Genomic DNA, 17,409 nt, shown 5'->3' with positions numbered 1-17,409 from the left:
CCCTCCACGGGGCTAGACTTACAGAGGTGACCCTCGCACAACTAAGTTATTTACACGATAAATTGGGGAGAGGGAGTGGTTAAGCCAAAGGGACAAGGGACGGGGGACAGTATTGTGTGTGAGCAGCCATTTGGTTCGAAAGCCGAAAATGCGTTTGTATTTGGGGGCGCGCATGGCAGGGAAGGGGTCTCTGCAGCGATTTAGGTGGGAGGGATGCAGCGGTAGGTTGCGCTGTAGGGAGGGAGGGGGTGCTGCTGGGGCTGGAGAGGCCAGGGTGGGGAAAAGGTGGTCCGTAGGGGAGGCGAGGGTGCGGTGCAGACGGCCGAAGGGGGAGGCGGAGGGCGAGCCGAGGCCGCAGAGTTTTCCGGGGAGTGGAGGGGAGGCCATGCAGATGACTGAGTGGGGGGAGGGACTCCTGTGGGTGGTGGGGTGGGGGTGGGGTGTGCGGGAGTGTGTGTGGCTGGGCTGGGGGGAGTCCGGGGCGGGGCCTGCACCCTCGGCAACGGGGCGCAGGGGCGGGGCTGCCCTCCCCAGCCCCACCGCGAGCGGGCGCCTGGGCGAGTGTCCGCGGGAGCGCGCGCACGAGCTGGGCAGCAGGCTCCAGAGCGAGTCGGTCCTCGCGGCTCAGCCCGCTCCCCGCGCCCTATGTGAGGGACCCGGGGAGGCCAGCGGCGCAGGGGAGGGCGAGGCATGTGCACGGGCAGGGGGGTGCTGCAGCCGCCCGAGGAAGAGGAGGACGGCGGCGGTGAGGAGAGCGGGGGACTCGGGGCGGCGGGCCCGGGCCGAGGGGATGCAGCGGACTGTGTGTGTCTGGCAGTAGCTGACGCGAGACGGCGGAGAAGCGCCGGAGATCTGCGAGAAGGGCGACCAGGAGGAGGCGGCGGCGGCGGTGGTGGCCGCCAGAAGTAGCAGCAGGACGGGCGGCGGCGGCGGCGGAGACGGCAGCCCTGAAATGCATTTTCCTCTCCAGCGGCCATGTTAACCAGGAAACCTTCGGCCGCCGCTCCCGCCGCCTACCCTACGGGTAAGGAGGGCCGCGCCGCCCCGCGCCGCCGGCCCCCTCGCGGTCCCCGGGCCAGCCCTCGTGGCGCGGGCGCCCGCCGCCTGCGGCACCTCGAACAAAGTCTGCGCCGCGGCGGGGCTCCCGGGCTGACGCTGCGCCCTGGCCCCGGCTCTGCTCATTGTTGCACGCGGGCCCGTGGCTGCTCTGAGCGGAGCCCTCCGACCCTGCCGGGCAGGGGCTCTCCCGGGTCTCCCCCAGCCCCGGACTGGGCGAGGCGGTGGCGCTCTGGCCAGCAGTCCAACCCCGCTCTGGGCCTGTGGCCGCCTGCAAAGCGGGCCGCCCGGTCCCGGCCCAACGCGTCAACCTGCGGGGTCGCGAACTCCAGCGCCCGGGGCCGACTTAACTTTGCAGCTGCCTTAGCCCCTCCCTTGGGTGCGCGCTGGGGATCCGTGTCCTGGACTCCCCTTTTGAAGGTCCCCGTGTCTCCCCCAAGGAGAACGGGGTTCGTTGCCGTGAGGGGTGGGGTACGGCCATCGGGTCTGGGTGACTTTCTCCCCCCTGACCCTCTTTTGTCTCCTCCTGCGCGTGGTTCCCAGGCCGAGGAGGGGACAGCGCTCTTCGTCAGCTTCAGGCTTCCCCTGGGCTTGGAGTGGGGCCTCCCCGGAGCGGAGTGGGGACCGGCCCGCCCTCCCCCATCGCCTTGCCACCCCTGCGGGCTAGCAACGCTGCCGCCGCAGCCCACACGGTGAGACCTAGTTCGAGGGCGTCCGGGGGTAAGGGGTGCGGGAGGAGCCGGGTCACAAACCCGGACTTGTGGGGTCTGGCGCCCGGAGAAGAGAGGTCGAAGTGTGTGTGTGACGCCCCTGTCCAGTGGCTTCTCCTGGACGCCACCCTCTGTAACTTGGGCGAGCCCAAAGCTGCAGCCACAAAGGAAGATTCGTGGCAAGGGCCCCTCACTTCCCCTCTGAAGCCCGCCCACCTCTGCACTCCTATTCCTCAGAACTTCCCTCCTTGCTCTTTCCTTCTCTTTTCCTCTTTTTTTCTTTCTTGCTTCCCAGTGCTCCTTTCCCAGACCGGGTAAACATCCCCCCTCCCCCCCGTTGGATAGTGGGTATTTATAGATATGTGTTAGGGGACAGCCAGGCCGTCCTGTCCGGAAAATCGATCCCCCAAAGAGCCTCCCAGGCCCGGCTCCAGCCAGCAGGGAACACCACCAATTGTCCTCAGCGTGTGGAAGCATGTTTTATGAGTGCTACAGGTTTGAACACAGCAGAAATTGTAATTAACATTAACAAAACTAAGAGCCGCAGCAGCTGTCAGAACAACAAGCTACCCTGTAGAATTCTGCAGTTGGATGTTATTCAGAAGCAAAGGACCAGCTTTGCTTTGGAGGTGGGAAGGGAAGGGCACCTGATAGATGCCAAGGTCCCTCTGAGGGCAGAGAACAGGGGGGAGTCCAGCGGGATTGGTGGCTGCAGAGATTGACCAGCTGGATTTGACTTCAGTGTGTACATTTTCTCAGCTGCCAGGGATGGCCCTTGGGTGGTGACTGGCAGCCTAGAGGAGGTGTACCCTTGGAGGAGATGAAGGTTTCCTGGGTCTTATTTCCAATTGGATTTTCCGGAGGAACTGCCTAAGATGGTTCTGTATAGGGCATGCTTGCTAAGGATTTAGCTTTGTTAAATGAAAGTTGAGTTTTGTAGGAAAGGCCATTTCTAGCTTACTGAAGGAGCAGCTCTGAGGATAATGTGTTACGGGGAAACTTGTTTATTAGGGGAGAAGTCGTGAGGGGATGGCTGGAGTGTAGAATGGAGTATCTCCTCTGAGCCCTGAACAGATGTGTGCAAGGTTCATAGGAAAACGTTTCGTTGTTTTTTCTCTTCTCTTTCCCACTCTCTTTCCTGACACAGCTAGACGCAGGGACTAAGAATTCATTCCACAGAAGTTTATCCAAGCTGTGTTGTACTGTTGATGGTAAAAGAGATTCTGTCAGTGGGCCAGGTGATTTCTTAGGGTTGAATGGTCTTGTCACAGGGACATTCTAATTGAGGACTTGCCATTGTTTTAAAGGGTTTGGGTTTATTTGTCTGTTTGGAATCTCCTGATAATTTGGAAAATATAACATCTATTTTTCCCCATGTGTGAATGTAATCATATGACTTGGTGTGACCTGGGGAAAAAATAATTGGGTTTGCATCTGGATTCCGGTTTCATAAGGGTCGGCTTTGCTTGATCAGAGCCTCTTTGCAGTTGAAATATGTAATAGGGTTAGAGAAGACGAAAGGCACCCACTAGAAGAAGAGCCTGTGGTGGACCGAAAATGAAAAAATGCGAGGGTGGTCCTGAGGACTCCTAATGAGGGATGATTGTATTTTGCTGTGGTATCTGATTCACCTATTTTTAACGTATCTGTAAAGTTCAGTGTGCTGTTGACCATTGGAGGCTTGGTTTTGAAAAAGTGTGATTTGGGGTTTTGTTGTTTAGTTTTTGTTTTATTTGCACACCAATGCAGATTTCCTGGAATAGGGAAGTGTAAAAGGACCCCAGCATATATCAGGTTCTACTCCTTCATTTTGCAGGTGAGGAAACTGGCGAGTTAACTGGGTTGGTCAAGATTCCCTGGTCAGTTCATAGCAAGGCTGCAGCTAAAGCCCAGGCCCTCCCGAGTCTAGCTTTAGCTTACTGCTTGGCACTGCTGATTCTAGAAAATTGTATTACTTTCATTCTAAATGCAAGAACCTTTGCAGATCCATATTCCCATATGGCTTTCTGGTTTTTGTAAGTTTTTAATTCCACAGCAGTTGCACCTGAGAAGAGCTATTTTAAAATGAGTGTGTGTGAGGCGGGGGGGGGGGGGGGGGGGGCATTGATAGGAGGAAAATGATCTTATCATAGGAGCCTGCCCATATTTTCCCTTGTAAACGATATAGCAGGTAGACAAATACAAGATTATAAAGATTATGAACTGCTCTTTTTTCCCTGTCTCCATGGATATATTGTTGTACACTTAGTCACATGGTTTATCTCTGTCATAAAAGTGTATCCCATAACTATCTTGTTTGCTACTAGTTTTTTTTTTCAATGTAGTGTGTGGGAGATATCAATATACTTATCTTTTTAATTCCCAAATATTAATATGGTGTCACTTTTACAAGTGTTTTAATGTTTAAAGCACTCTACAGTTAACAGTTTTACCTTAATGAAGTAATTGGAGTTAAAGAAGAAGGAATATTCCTATTAAAAGTAATATTTTGACAAAGAAAAGGAAGTAGACATTTGACTCAGGGCCACACAGACCGTCAGTTGTTTGAGGAGGAGCTAATGTTCCAGGCCTTTTGGACTCATTTTATTCCCATAACACTGTACAACAATTCTAAGATGACATCATAGGAGTTTTAAAACGCCCAGAAATGTTAGCACAGTGGAATATCTGCTGTTTTTCATTTTATCATTGGAAGAGATTAAAACTACTAAACTGGTTAGACTATTGTTCTTACATAATTTTTAAGACTCAATTATTTCATGGTCAGAAAAGGCTGTTGTCGCTCTCTCCATTTTTAACGCACGTCTTGTAGGGATCTCACAGTTACATTCATTCAGTGTGTACAGGGGTGGACAAAAGTCGGTTTACATAATGCAGGTAAGTAATACCAAAATGAACTCTCCGTTTCATGTACTCGCCACTGTAAGCCTACTTTTGCCCACTCCTGTATTTTTAAGTGGGACAGGCACTGTGCTGGGAAAGCATGGGCAAACAGGAATAAGCCACAATCTCAAGCTTCAGGAGGCCGAGGGAGAGTGAGAGGTTTTTGGTACCCTTCAGTTGATGATGTAGGCTTAGCGTCCATAATGTTTTGACCTTTCTAGGGTCCCCCTGCCATTTATAGACCAGTTCATTGTGCTTTCAAGTTTGGTTCTGAATTTTAGAGTTTTACCTTGTTTGCGACTCCAAGTCCTCCTTTACTAGAACCTCTTACATGAATCTCCTTAACCCCTGGAAACTTTTTAAGATGCCATATGTTGCTTTTAGGTGTTTAGTTGATGTATCTGCTACAGGTACATTTTAACTGCTGCCATTTGCTTCCATCTCCCCACTGAACGCATTGCCTAACATCTTGTGACTTGGCTCACCAGGGACAATTCCTCGTTCCCTGGGCGCTCACTTCATGTTTTCTTATGAAGGTGCAAAGGTACTTCTCAAGAGTAACTCAGACATGAGAGCTAACAAGGTTTTATTGACATCTTTTTCCATTCAACAGATGTTTATCAGTGCTTACTGCATGTTTGGGTTTATATTAATAGGAACTTAAAAAGATAAGAGGTGCCCTGCCCAGCCATTGCTCATAGCCAGGTGGGTACATTGGATCTTTAAACAATTACAGTAAAATAAAATGTGTTATAATATTACCCGTGAAGTAGAAGGGAAAGGGAGTTCCACAGAGGAGGTTGAGAATTGAACTGGACATTGAAGGTTGCTTAGGAATTTACTGCTTAGATGAGGTTAAGAAGGAAAGGATGATAATAACAGTTCTTTACTCAATACTATATTAAGCACTTTATATGTTTTACCTTATGTGCCACATTTTGCTGTGTATAATGCTTATGTGTTAAACGTGTAACTCTAGAAAGCAATAATGATATTCATATGCAAACTAATACCCTGGAATACAGTCATTGGTTTTATTTCTAAATATAAATAAATAAAAAATTGAATTAAAAATTAAAATGAAAGATTTTTTTTCCTGAAAGTTTGGACCAGAAACGTGGGTGTGTGTTATGCAAGGCAAAATACGGTAATTCTCTGAGGAGCCCTAATGAGGTATCTTTGTGACCTTTTTCCGTGTAAGGACGCTGTGGTTCAGAGAGATGAAGTACCTTGCCCAAGCGGTTAATCAGTGGTGGAGCTGGGACTCATTTCCCAGGTGTCTCATAGAAAATCCCGGACCCCTAACCATTATGAGAATGACCTCACCAGAAGCAGAGGAGCATAAAAATAATGCTGTTTCCATAGGTCTTGGGGAATCCAGCTTTTTTACCCTTGGAGAGAATAGTGAGAATTGTAGATAACATTGGAAGGACTAGGGTCATTTAGGTGCTACATTTTAGAATCTTTTGTTCTTGCCTGTGAGTTCTTGCCACTGTCTGTGAAAATGGGTGCAGTTGTGGGCCTTGAGCAAAAGCAAGGGCAGTCAGAGTAATGCTTTTGAACAACAACTCTAGAAGTGCTATGGAGAGAAGAAATTTGAGGAATTCTAGACTTAGAAGCAAGGGGTCACATTAGGCTGCTTCCGTTGTCCCAGTGAAAGAACAGGAGTGTGAGGGGCGGCAGTGTGGGTGGGGTAAATAATGAGGTTTAATGATGACTTGGGAAGGTGAGGGAGACCTGGAGGAGGATATCCAGGTATACAGCGTGAGTGACTGTGTGAAGGTGAAGCCTTTTGTTTATCAGAAGTTAAGGGTTAAAGAAGGAAGAATTGGTTTCAGGAGAAAAATCATGAGTGGAGTTTGATTTGCCTGTGGGAAAGGCAGCTGGTTTGTAGTTGGACACGTGGGTCTTGAGCTCAGGAGACAGAGCTTGGCCAGGTCTGAGCTAGAGGTACAGACTGTGGTCACCATCAACCAGGGAGAGTTATGGGAGTGAAAATTCACAAGAGCTGAGGCTTGAACCCTGTGGAACCTGTGAACCGACCTATGGGTAGGTGAATAATGGTTAATATTGTAGAGGAGACCAAGAGGAGACTGTTGGAAAGATAGGAAGTGATCAAGTTCATTGGCAAGCTCTCTTTGGTGCTAGTCACTAAACTTTTGTGATTGTATTTTTAATTATGCAGAACATTAAAATTGCTATTGTGAAAACGGAAGTTAGTTTTAAACGCTCAAAAAGTTTTACTGTGCTATCTTTTAGGAGTTTCTAAAGCCCAAGGTTGATTTTGTCTCTAATGAAACGTCATGCTTTTTGTAGCATGTACTGTACTGGTAATGTGGATTCTTCTCATGAAGTCTCTCTGTGCTGCCCTAGGGGAGTAGTTCTCCAGGAGAGGTATATTTCTAATCTGGGGTCATTTTATTCCCTGGTTCTCGAAAGACCACAGTGGGGAGGAGGGGTGCAGAGAGTGAGGCTTGGGAACAGAAGCAGTGAGCAAACCTGTATGTACTACCTTTGTATATACTCAAGATTTTCCCAATTCATTTTTATGGCATAGAACAAGGATACAGTAACTTGTCCAGCTACCCTCACAGAAGATAAGTTCACTTTGGAATATCATCTCTGCGTTTAATAAAAGGGTTCAACTAGAAGTCTTCCAGAAATCTGTCTGAGAAATAAAATCCCTCAGTCTATGAAATCACACTTCAGACATGCCCAAATACTATACCATATTCTACTTGGTTTTAGAAGAGTGCAGAGAGAGAGATCTCTCTCCTCAGACAGTCACTGTGCATGCCATGGGTCAGGTAAAGAAAATGTGAAGGTCTTGGTTCGCTAGTAAGAAGGTCTTAGAATTTCATTTTATAATCTAGGTGGTCCCAAACCATTGCCTGAATTATTATAATACGTGTACAGAGCACTTCTGTGCTTACAGTGGTATATTAAGCCCAAAAGGTAGGATTTAGGAGGAGATGATAGAAGAAAATACTGAGGGTAAAGGGCTTCAGTTAGTTGGTTGTAAACTTCTAGAGTGCAGGGACTCTGCCACTCATGTGGCTAAACCTCAGCCAACGGTGGTGGAATGAATGAGATGGATTGTGAGTGACAAATTGATCTTTAAGATTTCATATAAAAATCTACCAGGACGCACTTAAGACTTTCGGTTAGTTGTCTAAGATGGCAAGAATTCCTAACTGGGAGGGGGTATCCTGGCTGTCATTCCTCTCCCACCCCTCACCTCTTTGCAATAATAATGCAAAAAGAAAGAAATCTCACATAGATTCTCAGTAGAGGGGGGAGGGGGGTTGGCTTAGACCATTAGTTTTGTTTAGACAGGAATGTTCAGGGATGGCATGTGTGCCTGAAAATAGAAATCGCTACTTTGTACTTCTTGTTGGAAAGCTGAGTATCCCAGCAGCCCAGAGAAATACATGTCTTAAGGGAGCTGAGCCACTGACCAAAGGAAGGCCCAAAAGAGAGGGTGGATTGTTGGTCTGAATGGCCTTAAATGGTCATCCCAGTCACTGAAGCCCGGAAACTTGTAAAAATAGGTTGGGGGTTTACAAGACGCTGAGTGCATATCTCCATGGGAATCTGTCCAGCCTAAAAGTGCAGTTTTCTTTGCCACTGGATCATGCATTTTCTTAGTTGAAAGAAGTTAGATTTCCAGGTAGTGGAGACTGAGAGTGAAGATACTGGTGTTTTCAGAATAGAGCGAGCTAAACACTGGAGAAAGAGACGTGAACAAGATAGGCATGGTCCCTGCCTTATGGTAACAAGGGAGCTATTACCTGAGGGAGGGGGAGCCAGCAGAGAGTCGACTTGCTTGCGCTTTTTTTTTGTATCCTATTTCATTTTGCCATCAAGTATGGATTGAGTGGAATACCTATGATGTACAGGGCCTGTGCTCAGCATTAGGTATAGAATGAGGAACAGAAATGATATTCTCTGTCTCCATAGGGAACTTATTCTAAGGACCCTTAACATGCACAGCAAACTGCTCCTCTGTTAGGTGCAGCATTTGGGGGTTCCTTTTTTCAGGATCCTAAGTTTTGTAGTCTCATCCAGCTAACTAACCTCTTTTTCCTTTATTTTGTCGGAGGCGGTCAGCATCATATTCACATTCCCTGTCTGGGTGTTCATGTGGTCCCTCTTGGGCACATAGCTTTCTGTTCAGTAAACTTGATGCTGACTATAAATTCAAACCAAATTGGATTTGATAACGGCGGGGGCGGGGGCGGGGGTGGACTTACAACACCCCATTGGAATAGACAGACCTCTTCCACTCTATTCATGTTCCCTTTCTGCATTCCAGATTAGTGGCAGTAAGCACACCATGAATGACCACCTCCACGTGGGCAGCCACAGCCATGGCCAGATCCAGGTGCAGCAGCTGTTTGAGGATAACAGTAACAAGCGGACAGTGCTCACGACACAACCAAATGGGCTTACAACTGTGGGCAAAACGGGGTTGCCGGTGGTCCCGGAGCGGCAGCTGGAGAGCATCCATCGGCGGCAGGGGAGCTCCACCTCTCTGAAGTCTGTGGAAGGCATGGGGAAGGTGAAAGCCACCCCCATGACACCGGAACAAGCAATGAAGCAATACATGCAAAAACTAACCACCTTTGAACACCATGAGATTTTCAGCTACCCTGAAATATACTTCTTGGGTCCAAATGCAAAGAAGCGCCAGGGCATGACAGGTGGGCCCAACAATGGTGGCTATGACGATGACCAGGGATCATACGTGCAGGTGCCCCACGATCATGTGGCTTACAGGTACGAGGTCCTCAAGGTCATTGGGAAGGGAAGCTTTGGGCAGGTGGTCAAGGCCTATGACCACAAAGTCCACCAGCACGTGGCCCTGAAGATGGTGCGGAATGAGAAGCGCTTCCACCGGCAGGCTGCGGAGGAGATCCGAATCCTGGAACACCTGCGGAAGCAGGACAAGGACAACACCATGAACGTCATCCACATGCTGGAGAATTTCACCTTCCGCAACCATATCTGCATGACGTTCGAGCTGCTGAGCATGAACCTCTATGAGCTCATCAAGAAGAATAAATTTCAGGGCTTCAGCCTGCCTTTGGTTCGCAAGTTTGCCCACTCCATTCTGCAGTGCTTGGATGCTTTGCACAAAAACAGAATAATTCACTGTGACCTTAAGCCCGAGAACATTTTACTAAAGCAGCAGGGTAGGAGTGGTATTAAAGTGATCGATTTCGGCTCCAGTTGTTACGAGCATCAGCGTGTCTACACGTACATTCAGTCCCGTTTTTATCGGGCTCCGGAAGTGATCCTTGGCGCCAGGTACGGCATGCCCATCGATATGTGGAGCCTGGGCTGCATTTTAGCGGAGCTCCTGACCGGGTACCCCCTCTTGCCTGGAGAAGATGAAGGAGACCAGCTGGCCTGTATGATCGAACTGTTGGGCATGCCCTCCCAGAAACTGCTGGATGCATCTAAACGAGCCAAAAATTTCGTGAGCTCCAAGGGTTATCCCCGTTACTGCACTGTCACGACTCTCTCTGACGGCTCTGTGGTTCTCAACGGAGGCCGCTCCCGGAGGGGGAAACTGAGGGGCCCGCCGGAGAGCAGAGAGTGGGGGAATGCTCTGAAGGGCTGCGACGATCCCCTTTTCCTTGACTTCTTGAAACAGTGTTTAGAATGGGATCCTGTGGTCCGCATGACCCCCGGCCAGGCTTTACGGCATCCCTGGCTGAGGAGGCGGTTGCCAAAGCCTCCAGCAGGGGAGAAGACGGCAGTGAAAAGGATAACCGAGAGCACTGGTGCTATCACTTCCATTTCCAAGTTACCTCCACCTTCCAGCTCTGCTTCCAAACTGAGGACTAATTTGGCACAGATGACAGATGCCAATGGGAATATTCAGCAGAGGACAGTCTTGCCAAAACTTGTTAGCTGAGCTGAGTCCCCTGATGCTGGTAATCTGAAAGATACAATGCGATGTTGCTGAGCCTTACTGGGTTGGAAAGGAGTAGCTCAGATCTGTTTTTATTTGCTCAATAACTCAACTCATTTGTATCTCTTCAGCACTTATTTTAATGTAAAAAAGTTGTTTGTTTTGTTTTTATAAAATACATGGGGACAATGCTTTAAGTTTTTATACTTTCTGAAACTGTTTTTGTGTTCTAAACGTACGATGAGCCTTACTGTATTTGGTGTGGCAGAGTAATAAACATCAGTGGCAGGCCATTGATTCCTTCGTGACTGCCATGCGTTTACAGATGGGTGTCAAAGACATTCACAAGTTTTTATGGTTCCTAGTTTATTCTCCCCAAGGTGATTGCCCCCAAAGGCTCCCCCTTCTCTCTCCGTGCTCTGGGTCCAGGCACAGGTGTAGCCTGTCCTGCCTCCATCCTCTGTAGGTTATCTGGGTAGTAGTTACGGTGCGAGGGGAATGGTCAGGACGAAAATGATATTCCAAGAAAAACCGCACCTTAGAGATTTCTTTCTGAAGTCAGGCTCAAACAAAATAAAATCCTCACGGTGGAAACGACCAGTTAGCATTCTGACATTCTCAGAGCTGGCCAGCCAGACCTGGTGGGTAAATAGAGAAGTGTGTGTTCCTCCAAACCTTCTAATATGATCGGCGAGCTGTTTTGTGAAGAGGCCTCATGTTACAGAATTGGTCTTGCACCTAAATTTAGAACTGTATTCCATGAACTGTTCCTCCCTTCTCTTTGCTTTTCTCCTCCATTACTCTTTTACCCCACATCTGTTGCTTGCATTAAGTTTTTTTATTCTTCCTACAAACAGATATCCTAGACTGTTAACACAGAAAAGAGACATTTCAGCTGTGATATGACCATCGTTTCATATTCCAATTTAAAAAAGAACAGCAGCCTAGCGACTTAAGGTGGGGATTTCCACAGTTCCAAAGAAGGGTTAATAGATTAGCACGAGTTCCCACTTTCTAGGTACCACTGTAAGGTTCTCTTAGCCTGGGAAAGTATCAACTGTTTCTTTAAAAAAAAAAAAAAAAAAAAAAAAGAGGGTTGAAAATCCTCTTGATGAGCAGAAGTCATTGTGGCTGTTCAGTAAGGCCAATTGTAACAGCAAATTTAAAGGAGGAAAAGTTCAACCTCAAGTTAAATGGTTTGATTTATTCTTTGTATCAGTAGAAGAACCACAGAAGTTGCATTCCTCTATTTCACTTTCTTTTGGATTGCACTGATTGTTTTTGTGAGAATGACACTTTACCTGGGAAAGTAACTGAGAATTAAAAGGAAAAGACTATTTTCTTCTCTGAATGATAATTATTTTCACAGTGGAAATTTCAGTATTTTATCACTAATGTATGAGCAGTGGTATATATCAATTGCAAGGCACGTGAAAAAAATTTTTAGTATGTGCAATTTAATATAGAAAGATTTCTGCCTGTTTGGAAATAGGTTTGGGTAGTATAAGTTAAGATAAATACTCTTTTATATGCGCAGATATTATTGTATTGCCTGTAAATTGATTTACAAGTACTTAAAGCATGGTCCCCAGTGAGGCCAAGAAAGTTTCCGGTTTTTGAGTTTTTTTTTTAATATCAATCCTACAGTTTTTCTTACTTTAAAAAAAAAAGGTAGCTTTGAACAAAACACTTATCTTGAGGCTTTTGTTTGTCAGTTGATGGTGGAGAAAAATGCTCAGGAAATATTACAGAGATTTGCCAAAAAACAGTAATAAGATTAGCTTATTAATAAGATAGTGATGTTGATGTTTGCTTTTCTATTTAAGGGTGTTACTGATAAATTAATTTGTACTTCTGTATTTAAAAATTACAGCTTCTTCTCCGTAGGCAAATTCTTTATCATATTGTACACATTTCTGTGTAATCTGTGGAAGCGCAATGTGTTAGTAAATTGCATTTTAAATGATGCTTATGTGATGATACCCCCAGTCACTGGCTTACAGAATTTAAAGATTATGTATTTATTATTAAAATTTTGGCTTCAAGGCATAAGAAATGTAAGACTTGGTGTGATGGCTTTGTAAAACCACAAGCCTCTTAATGATGGTTAGCTTTTTAGGTCGTCATAATAAACAAAAACATAAAGGCTCTTTTCCCCTTGCAATGCTCCTCTTCCATATTCAGTCTCATTTTCTCATTTAGGTTGAACTGTATGAACCTGAGCCTGCCATTAATATGAATTTCCTTCTGAAACGATTATACATGTGAAAATTTATAAAGGGACAAGTACTGTTTGTCTTTCCCCCACCTCAGAAAGCTGCTTCTTAAGATGCCAACAAAACATTTGTGACTATCTTTACTCACAAATGTAACCGGAAACTTTTAAGCCAAACTATAATGTGCAGTGCTATGGGGCTCCCCCCGCCCCCCCAATACAGTGGAATTTATTCACAAGAGCCACCCCATTCAGTGTTTAGTGGTAGAGCTGCTTATCAAAAATTCTAGCTTAATTATAATGTCAAAAAGAACAATGTTGCATCTTTGTGATTTTAAAACGTAAATAAATGAAGGGCTCTGATAGGCTACTGGGAGGTGGCTTGGAGACAGTCCTTGGTCTCACAGGTTACCATTGTCTAGGGATGTCTGAGCTGTTTTCAGATTTAGGAATAGCACAGTGTTGTCTTGTCTTTGGTTGCAGTCTCAGCTGGCTCCGTTTCTTGCACCGCCAGAGTGTGCATTAGCACGTAAGTGTATTGCTACAGCAGTGGAACAACAGTGATGCAAGACAGTGTAGATTAACAGTAGAGGAGAAATTGTGCCCTTAGTGTTAACAATGTGCCTTTTGTTCTGAATGCCATGTTGTAGGGCATGCATTTTTTGGCCTCTTTAACTCTTTGAATACTGGGCAGTAAGGATGGAACCCACCTCTGCAAAGATACATCTGTCTTAAATATCCAGTTCCTTATAGGCCTTAATAGAAACCATAAGGCGTGAATCATCACCAGGCACTGAAAACAGTAACCATTGCTTAGTTACACAGGGAATTCCTATGTGTAAGGGGTTAAGGATGGTCTTTGTTGTATCTTAACATCAGACTGATTTTTTAAATGATATTTTCTTTTGTTATGCTAACACTAGACAAAAATCAACTGTATTTGTAAAAATTTACCTCAAACCATTTAATTTTATAGTGTGATTAATCCCAGGGCATTTGGTATGAACCAAAGTGCATTCCTTTTCTATGTGCCTGGCTCTAGTAAGGATGGCCAGGGGTTTTTACAATTTGGGTGCAAGGCACTTAAGCCACTTTTAAACTTACCGGATGGTTTGGAGTCATGTTAAAGGGCTCCGTCAGAATGTTAGGAACACTTTAGGCATCAGTAGCATTGGGCCATATTGGAATCTTAACAGTGTGAATTCTTTTAAAGAGAGCATTCATTTTTGTAATTTTTTTCATCAAGAATATTTCTGGTAAGCAGAAGACTTTTTAAAAAAAAAAACTGATTTGGTTGGTAAAGGTTTTAATATTGCCCAAAATAATGCTGTGGTAGCATTTTAAAAAACAGTATTTGTGAACTCTGTTTCTTAGGGGCTTGTACATCTCTCTGCTATGGACATATATAAAATGAATTGTAATTATACTCAGCTCAACTGCTACAGTTCTGTCTAGGCAGTGGCTTGAGTTTCTATCGAGCAACAACTTGGACACGTGACTGTAATATGCTGCAACTGTGTGTACTGAAAATATGTGAAAATGGTTGAATGTGGACTGTGTATATATGTATGTAAAAACTTCTGTGAGATGCTGCTGTCGCCACTTAACATGGAATATGTTCTAGTGGATGTTAATCCTAGTGGCCAGTTCTATGATACTGTATGTATTGTACAGCTGACGGCAGGAGTAAGACTGTTCAGTGAATATTTGTTAAATTCTATTGTCGTGGCCAGAGATAATTTCAGAATAAAATTTTAATGTCCTACCTTACCTTTTTTCCCCTTTTCTAACTATAATTTTACTCCCGATCTATTTCTGGTGTGTTTGGGCTAAGTAGCCTAGCCAGCATTTAAAATGCAAATATTTTCAGCAATAATTGATTTCTTATTCCATACAAATGTGCAAATTCCAAGTAAGAAAGGCAGGTTTTCATAGGCAACTCGTGCTTTTCTCAGGCTATTCTGTTCCTTTATTCCTAATGTTACTATGTTAATTTTCCTTCAGAGAGCCTCTGCCATGTTCTCTGTGTTGCTAGAACTTCAAATCTTATTGTTTTGTTGTTGTTGTTTTTTACCTTCAGAGTGACAGTTAAGCTGTGGGAGCAGAGTCTGTAAATTAATCCCCACCAGTCTTCATTCTTTTCTATATCCAGCTCTGGTAAGTTATGTGCTCTTGCCAGCTGCCCCATATGCTTTTTCATGCTTATGCTTTTGCAGTTCTTATACTTTTGGTGGTCTCTATGGTTCCCATTTTGGGGGGTTTAGTGTCTCTGTCTGTCATGGCTGGATCAGAAAATAAGGCCTGTGAACTGCATCTAGCTCATGATTTGTCAAGTTCAGTTAATGCCAAGCTAAGAGTTTACTTAACAGATAGACAGCAAGCAGATGCTCTAGTAATTTGTCAGACATTGCAAGGATATTATGTAGACAAATATTTCCTTCTTGTGGAAAGAACTACCTCACATTTTTATTTATACCCCTCCCTCCACCAACGGCTGAAGAATGACTTAGTGTGGCTTCCTGCAGCAGAAGTGGGATTTGCTAAAACGAGAGCATACTGTAGGAATTTCCAAACCCACACGCGGTCTCATCATAGCCTATGCCGTAGACTTCCATTACTGCTGCTTTTGCTACTCAGAGTTCTTACCCAGTAAAAAAACACCAAGAAAACCTATATACTTAGAAATGTATTTTTAAGAAATGCACATTAGGTACAACATTGAAAGTTGATGTTAAAACAGCAAATTAAATTTAAAGTGGATTGTCCAGATCTGACTTCCTTCAGATCAGGTAATAGTTCTCACTCTTTTCCTTTTTGCAAAGCTCTCTTAAGAAAGTTGATTAATACTACATTCTGTTTGAATGTCTGTAATCATTTCCCTTTTGGAATCAACAACATACAAACGAATATTCTTAGAACTTAAGGGTTGCCTTTAAACTAGCACCTGAGAATGTTTCTAGCTGGCATCGGTATTGGTCTTTTAGAAAAAAGGAGGTGAGCTTGACTGTATTCTGTTTTGGACACAGAACATGAGACATTTGAAGAAGGGGTATTTGTGGCTTTATTTCATTGTTTTTAAAAAGTGAATTGCCCTGCATTTCCTTGGGGCCATTAGACAAATAAACACTTGTCATTAGTGATACTTAACACTTCCCAAAATGGAAAATAACTGCCAGTGTGTTGCACCCACATAAGAAAATTGCATATTACTGCAGATTCTTTGGTTTCTTTGGTTTGACTTACTGTTTCACTGTGGTCACATCCTTTATATCTGTGCTACATTTTATTTGAGGGCAGGGGGGCCTAACTGCCATTCCTTTCATGTCAAGGAAGTTTAATGAGCAAACTAATGAATTAGTTTTTACTCCTCTGAAGAAAGCCGACATTTGAGGGGCATTAACTAGTCACCTATAATAAGGAGCAGCAGGATGCATTAGAACTACCCCGGGTTCCAGAGCGCTGCTCCTTAAGAAAGCTGCGCAGACCCCACGGTGTTGTATGAACGTGAGCTCAGTCTCATACATCCCTGTGAACTAGAATTATCCTCAGTCGATATGGGGGGAAAGTAAAGTGACTCGCTCCGAAGTGACTTTGCAAAAACAGTGTGGACTTCGGATGGCAATCAGTATGTGGGTCTTGGACAGTGAAGGAAAATCGCTACATTACACACAAATTTAGAAAGGGGGTAAATTTGAGCTAGCAGTGGGCATTACTTTTATTTGAATGAATTTGTGCATCCATTTCCAGGAACATTTTTTAAAAGGGGAGAAACTTCAAGAAACAGGACTAAACCATCTTAGTCTCTTAGGTGTACCCCAAAACTAAAATGCAAGTGCACACACCCCTCAGTTAATTTGTGAAGGAGGGACTTCTCAGATTGCCATATGGGGGGGTGTAATTAAAGTAGTTTTATTTCTTTTCTTAAAATACACTTTTTACATATGAATGTGAGCATATTTTTACAACTAATTCTCAGGGATTAAAAGTTAAATTTTACGGACTGTAGCAGCAGGTAGATCCCTTGCACTCAAACTTAGTCAGGTGTCCTGCCCTTTGCCTTCATATTTAAGAAAACAGAATGACTGCCAAGAAAATCTATCAAACTTAAAATTCCAAATACAATTTTAAAATACCAAATTGTAAATAAACTGATTTTACAAACTAAAACACTGTGTCTTTCCTTCCTTTTTATCCCAAATTACTTCCCCTCCTGTGTTTGAGTTTTAAATATCTAGACTATTTCTTCACTTGTAAAAATGAAGTGTGCTATTTACAAAACAAAAACCCATGAGCAGGCCCAGATCTTTGAGCAAGAACTTATTGAATTGCTCTCAGTTGTTTGGGGGAAATGTGATTAGTGCGTGAGCGATTTATGTAGACCTACAGGAAATAAGTGTATGGGTAACTTTGGGCTGATTTATCATTCTTTTATTTGAAGAGGAATATCCAATCTAATTTCCTCTTTCCCTCAAATTCAATTCATTGAAATACTGGCTTGGGTAGACTTAGATTAAAAAGAAAAAAAAGACATCCATCTTATTAGTATCTATTGCAGATGGCACTCATTTGTCAGATAGTTATTAAATATCTGCTACATGCCAGGTACTATTTAGGCACTAAGGGGA

The 17,409-nt window shown here is 44.6% G+C and overlaps 1 protein-coding gene across 4 annotated transcripts; it reads left to right on the top strand.

The window, feature by feature from the left end:
- The first annotated feature begins 553 nt into the window (after nt 1-553).
- DYRK2 (dual specificity tyrosine phosphorylation regulated kinase 2) lies at nt 554-14,554 on the top strand. Of its 4 annotated transcripts, XM_045184672.2 has the most exons (4): nt 1,610-1,748; nt 5,263-5,354; nt 6,909-7,043; nt 8,965-14,554. In XM_045184672.2, exon 4 carries the CDS (start codon nt 8,986-8,988, stop codon nt 10,570-10,572), a length of 1,587 nt encoding a protein of 528 aa, XP_045040607.1. In that variant the 5' UTR covers nt 1,610-1,748; nt 5,263-5,354; nt 6,909-7,043; nt 8,965-8,985; the 3' UTR covers nt 10,573-14,554. The 4 variants fall into 4 exon arrangements, with proteins under 4 accessions (XP_053777153.1, XP_053777152.1, XP_045040607.1 ...); XM_053921177.2 differs by lacking the exons at nt 5,263-5,354; nt 6,909-7,043 and adding an exon at nt 556-1,024 and having other exon boundaries at nt 1,600-1,748; XM_045184673.2 differs by lacking the exon at nt 6,909-7,043.
- The last annotated feature ends 2,855 nt before the right edge of the window (nt 14,555-17,409 follow it).

The sequence above is a fragment of the Desmodus rotundus genome, chromosome 3 (genome assembly GCF_022682495.2).
Source record: "Desmodus rotundus isolate HL8 chromosome 3, HLdesRot8A.1, whole genome shotgun sequence".
NCBI lineage: Eukaryota > Metazoa > Chordata > Mammalia > Chiroptera > Phyllostomidae > Desmodus > Desmodus rotundus.
Note: the sequence above shows the minus strand (reverse complement) of the source record. Positions and strands in the feature narration are given on the sequence as shown.

Excerpts from the sequence above, each read along its gene's own strand:
- DYRK2 (XM_053921177.2), top strand. The coding sequence starts at position 976 with ATGTTAACCAGGAAACCTTCGGCCGCCGCTCCCGCCGCCTACCCTACG. Across the intron at positions 1,025-1,599 it reads TCCCGCCGCCTACCCTACGG|GCCGAGGAGGGGACAGCGCT; the intron begins GTAAGGAGGGCC and ends CGTGGTTCCCAG. Across the intron at positions 1,749-8,964 it reads CTGCCGCCGCAGCCCACACG|ATTAGTGGCAGTAAGCACAC; the intron begins GTGAGACCTAGT and ends TCTGCATTCCAG.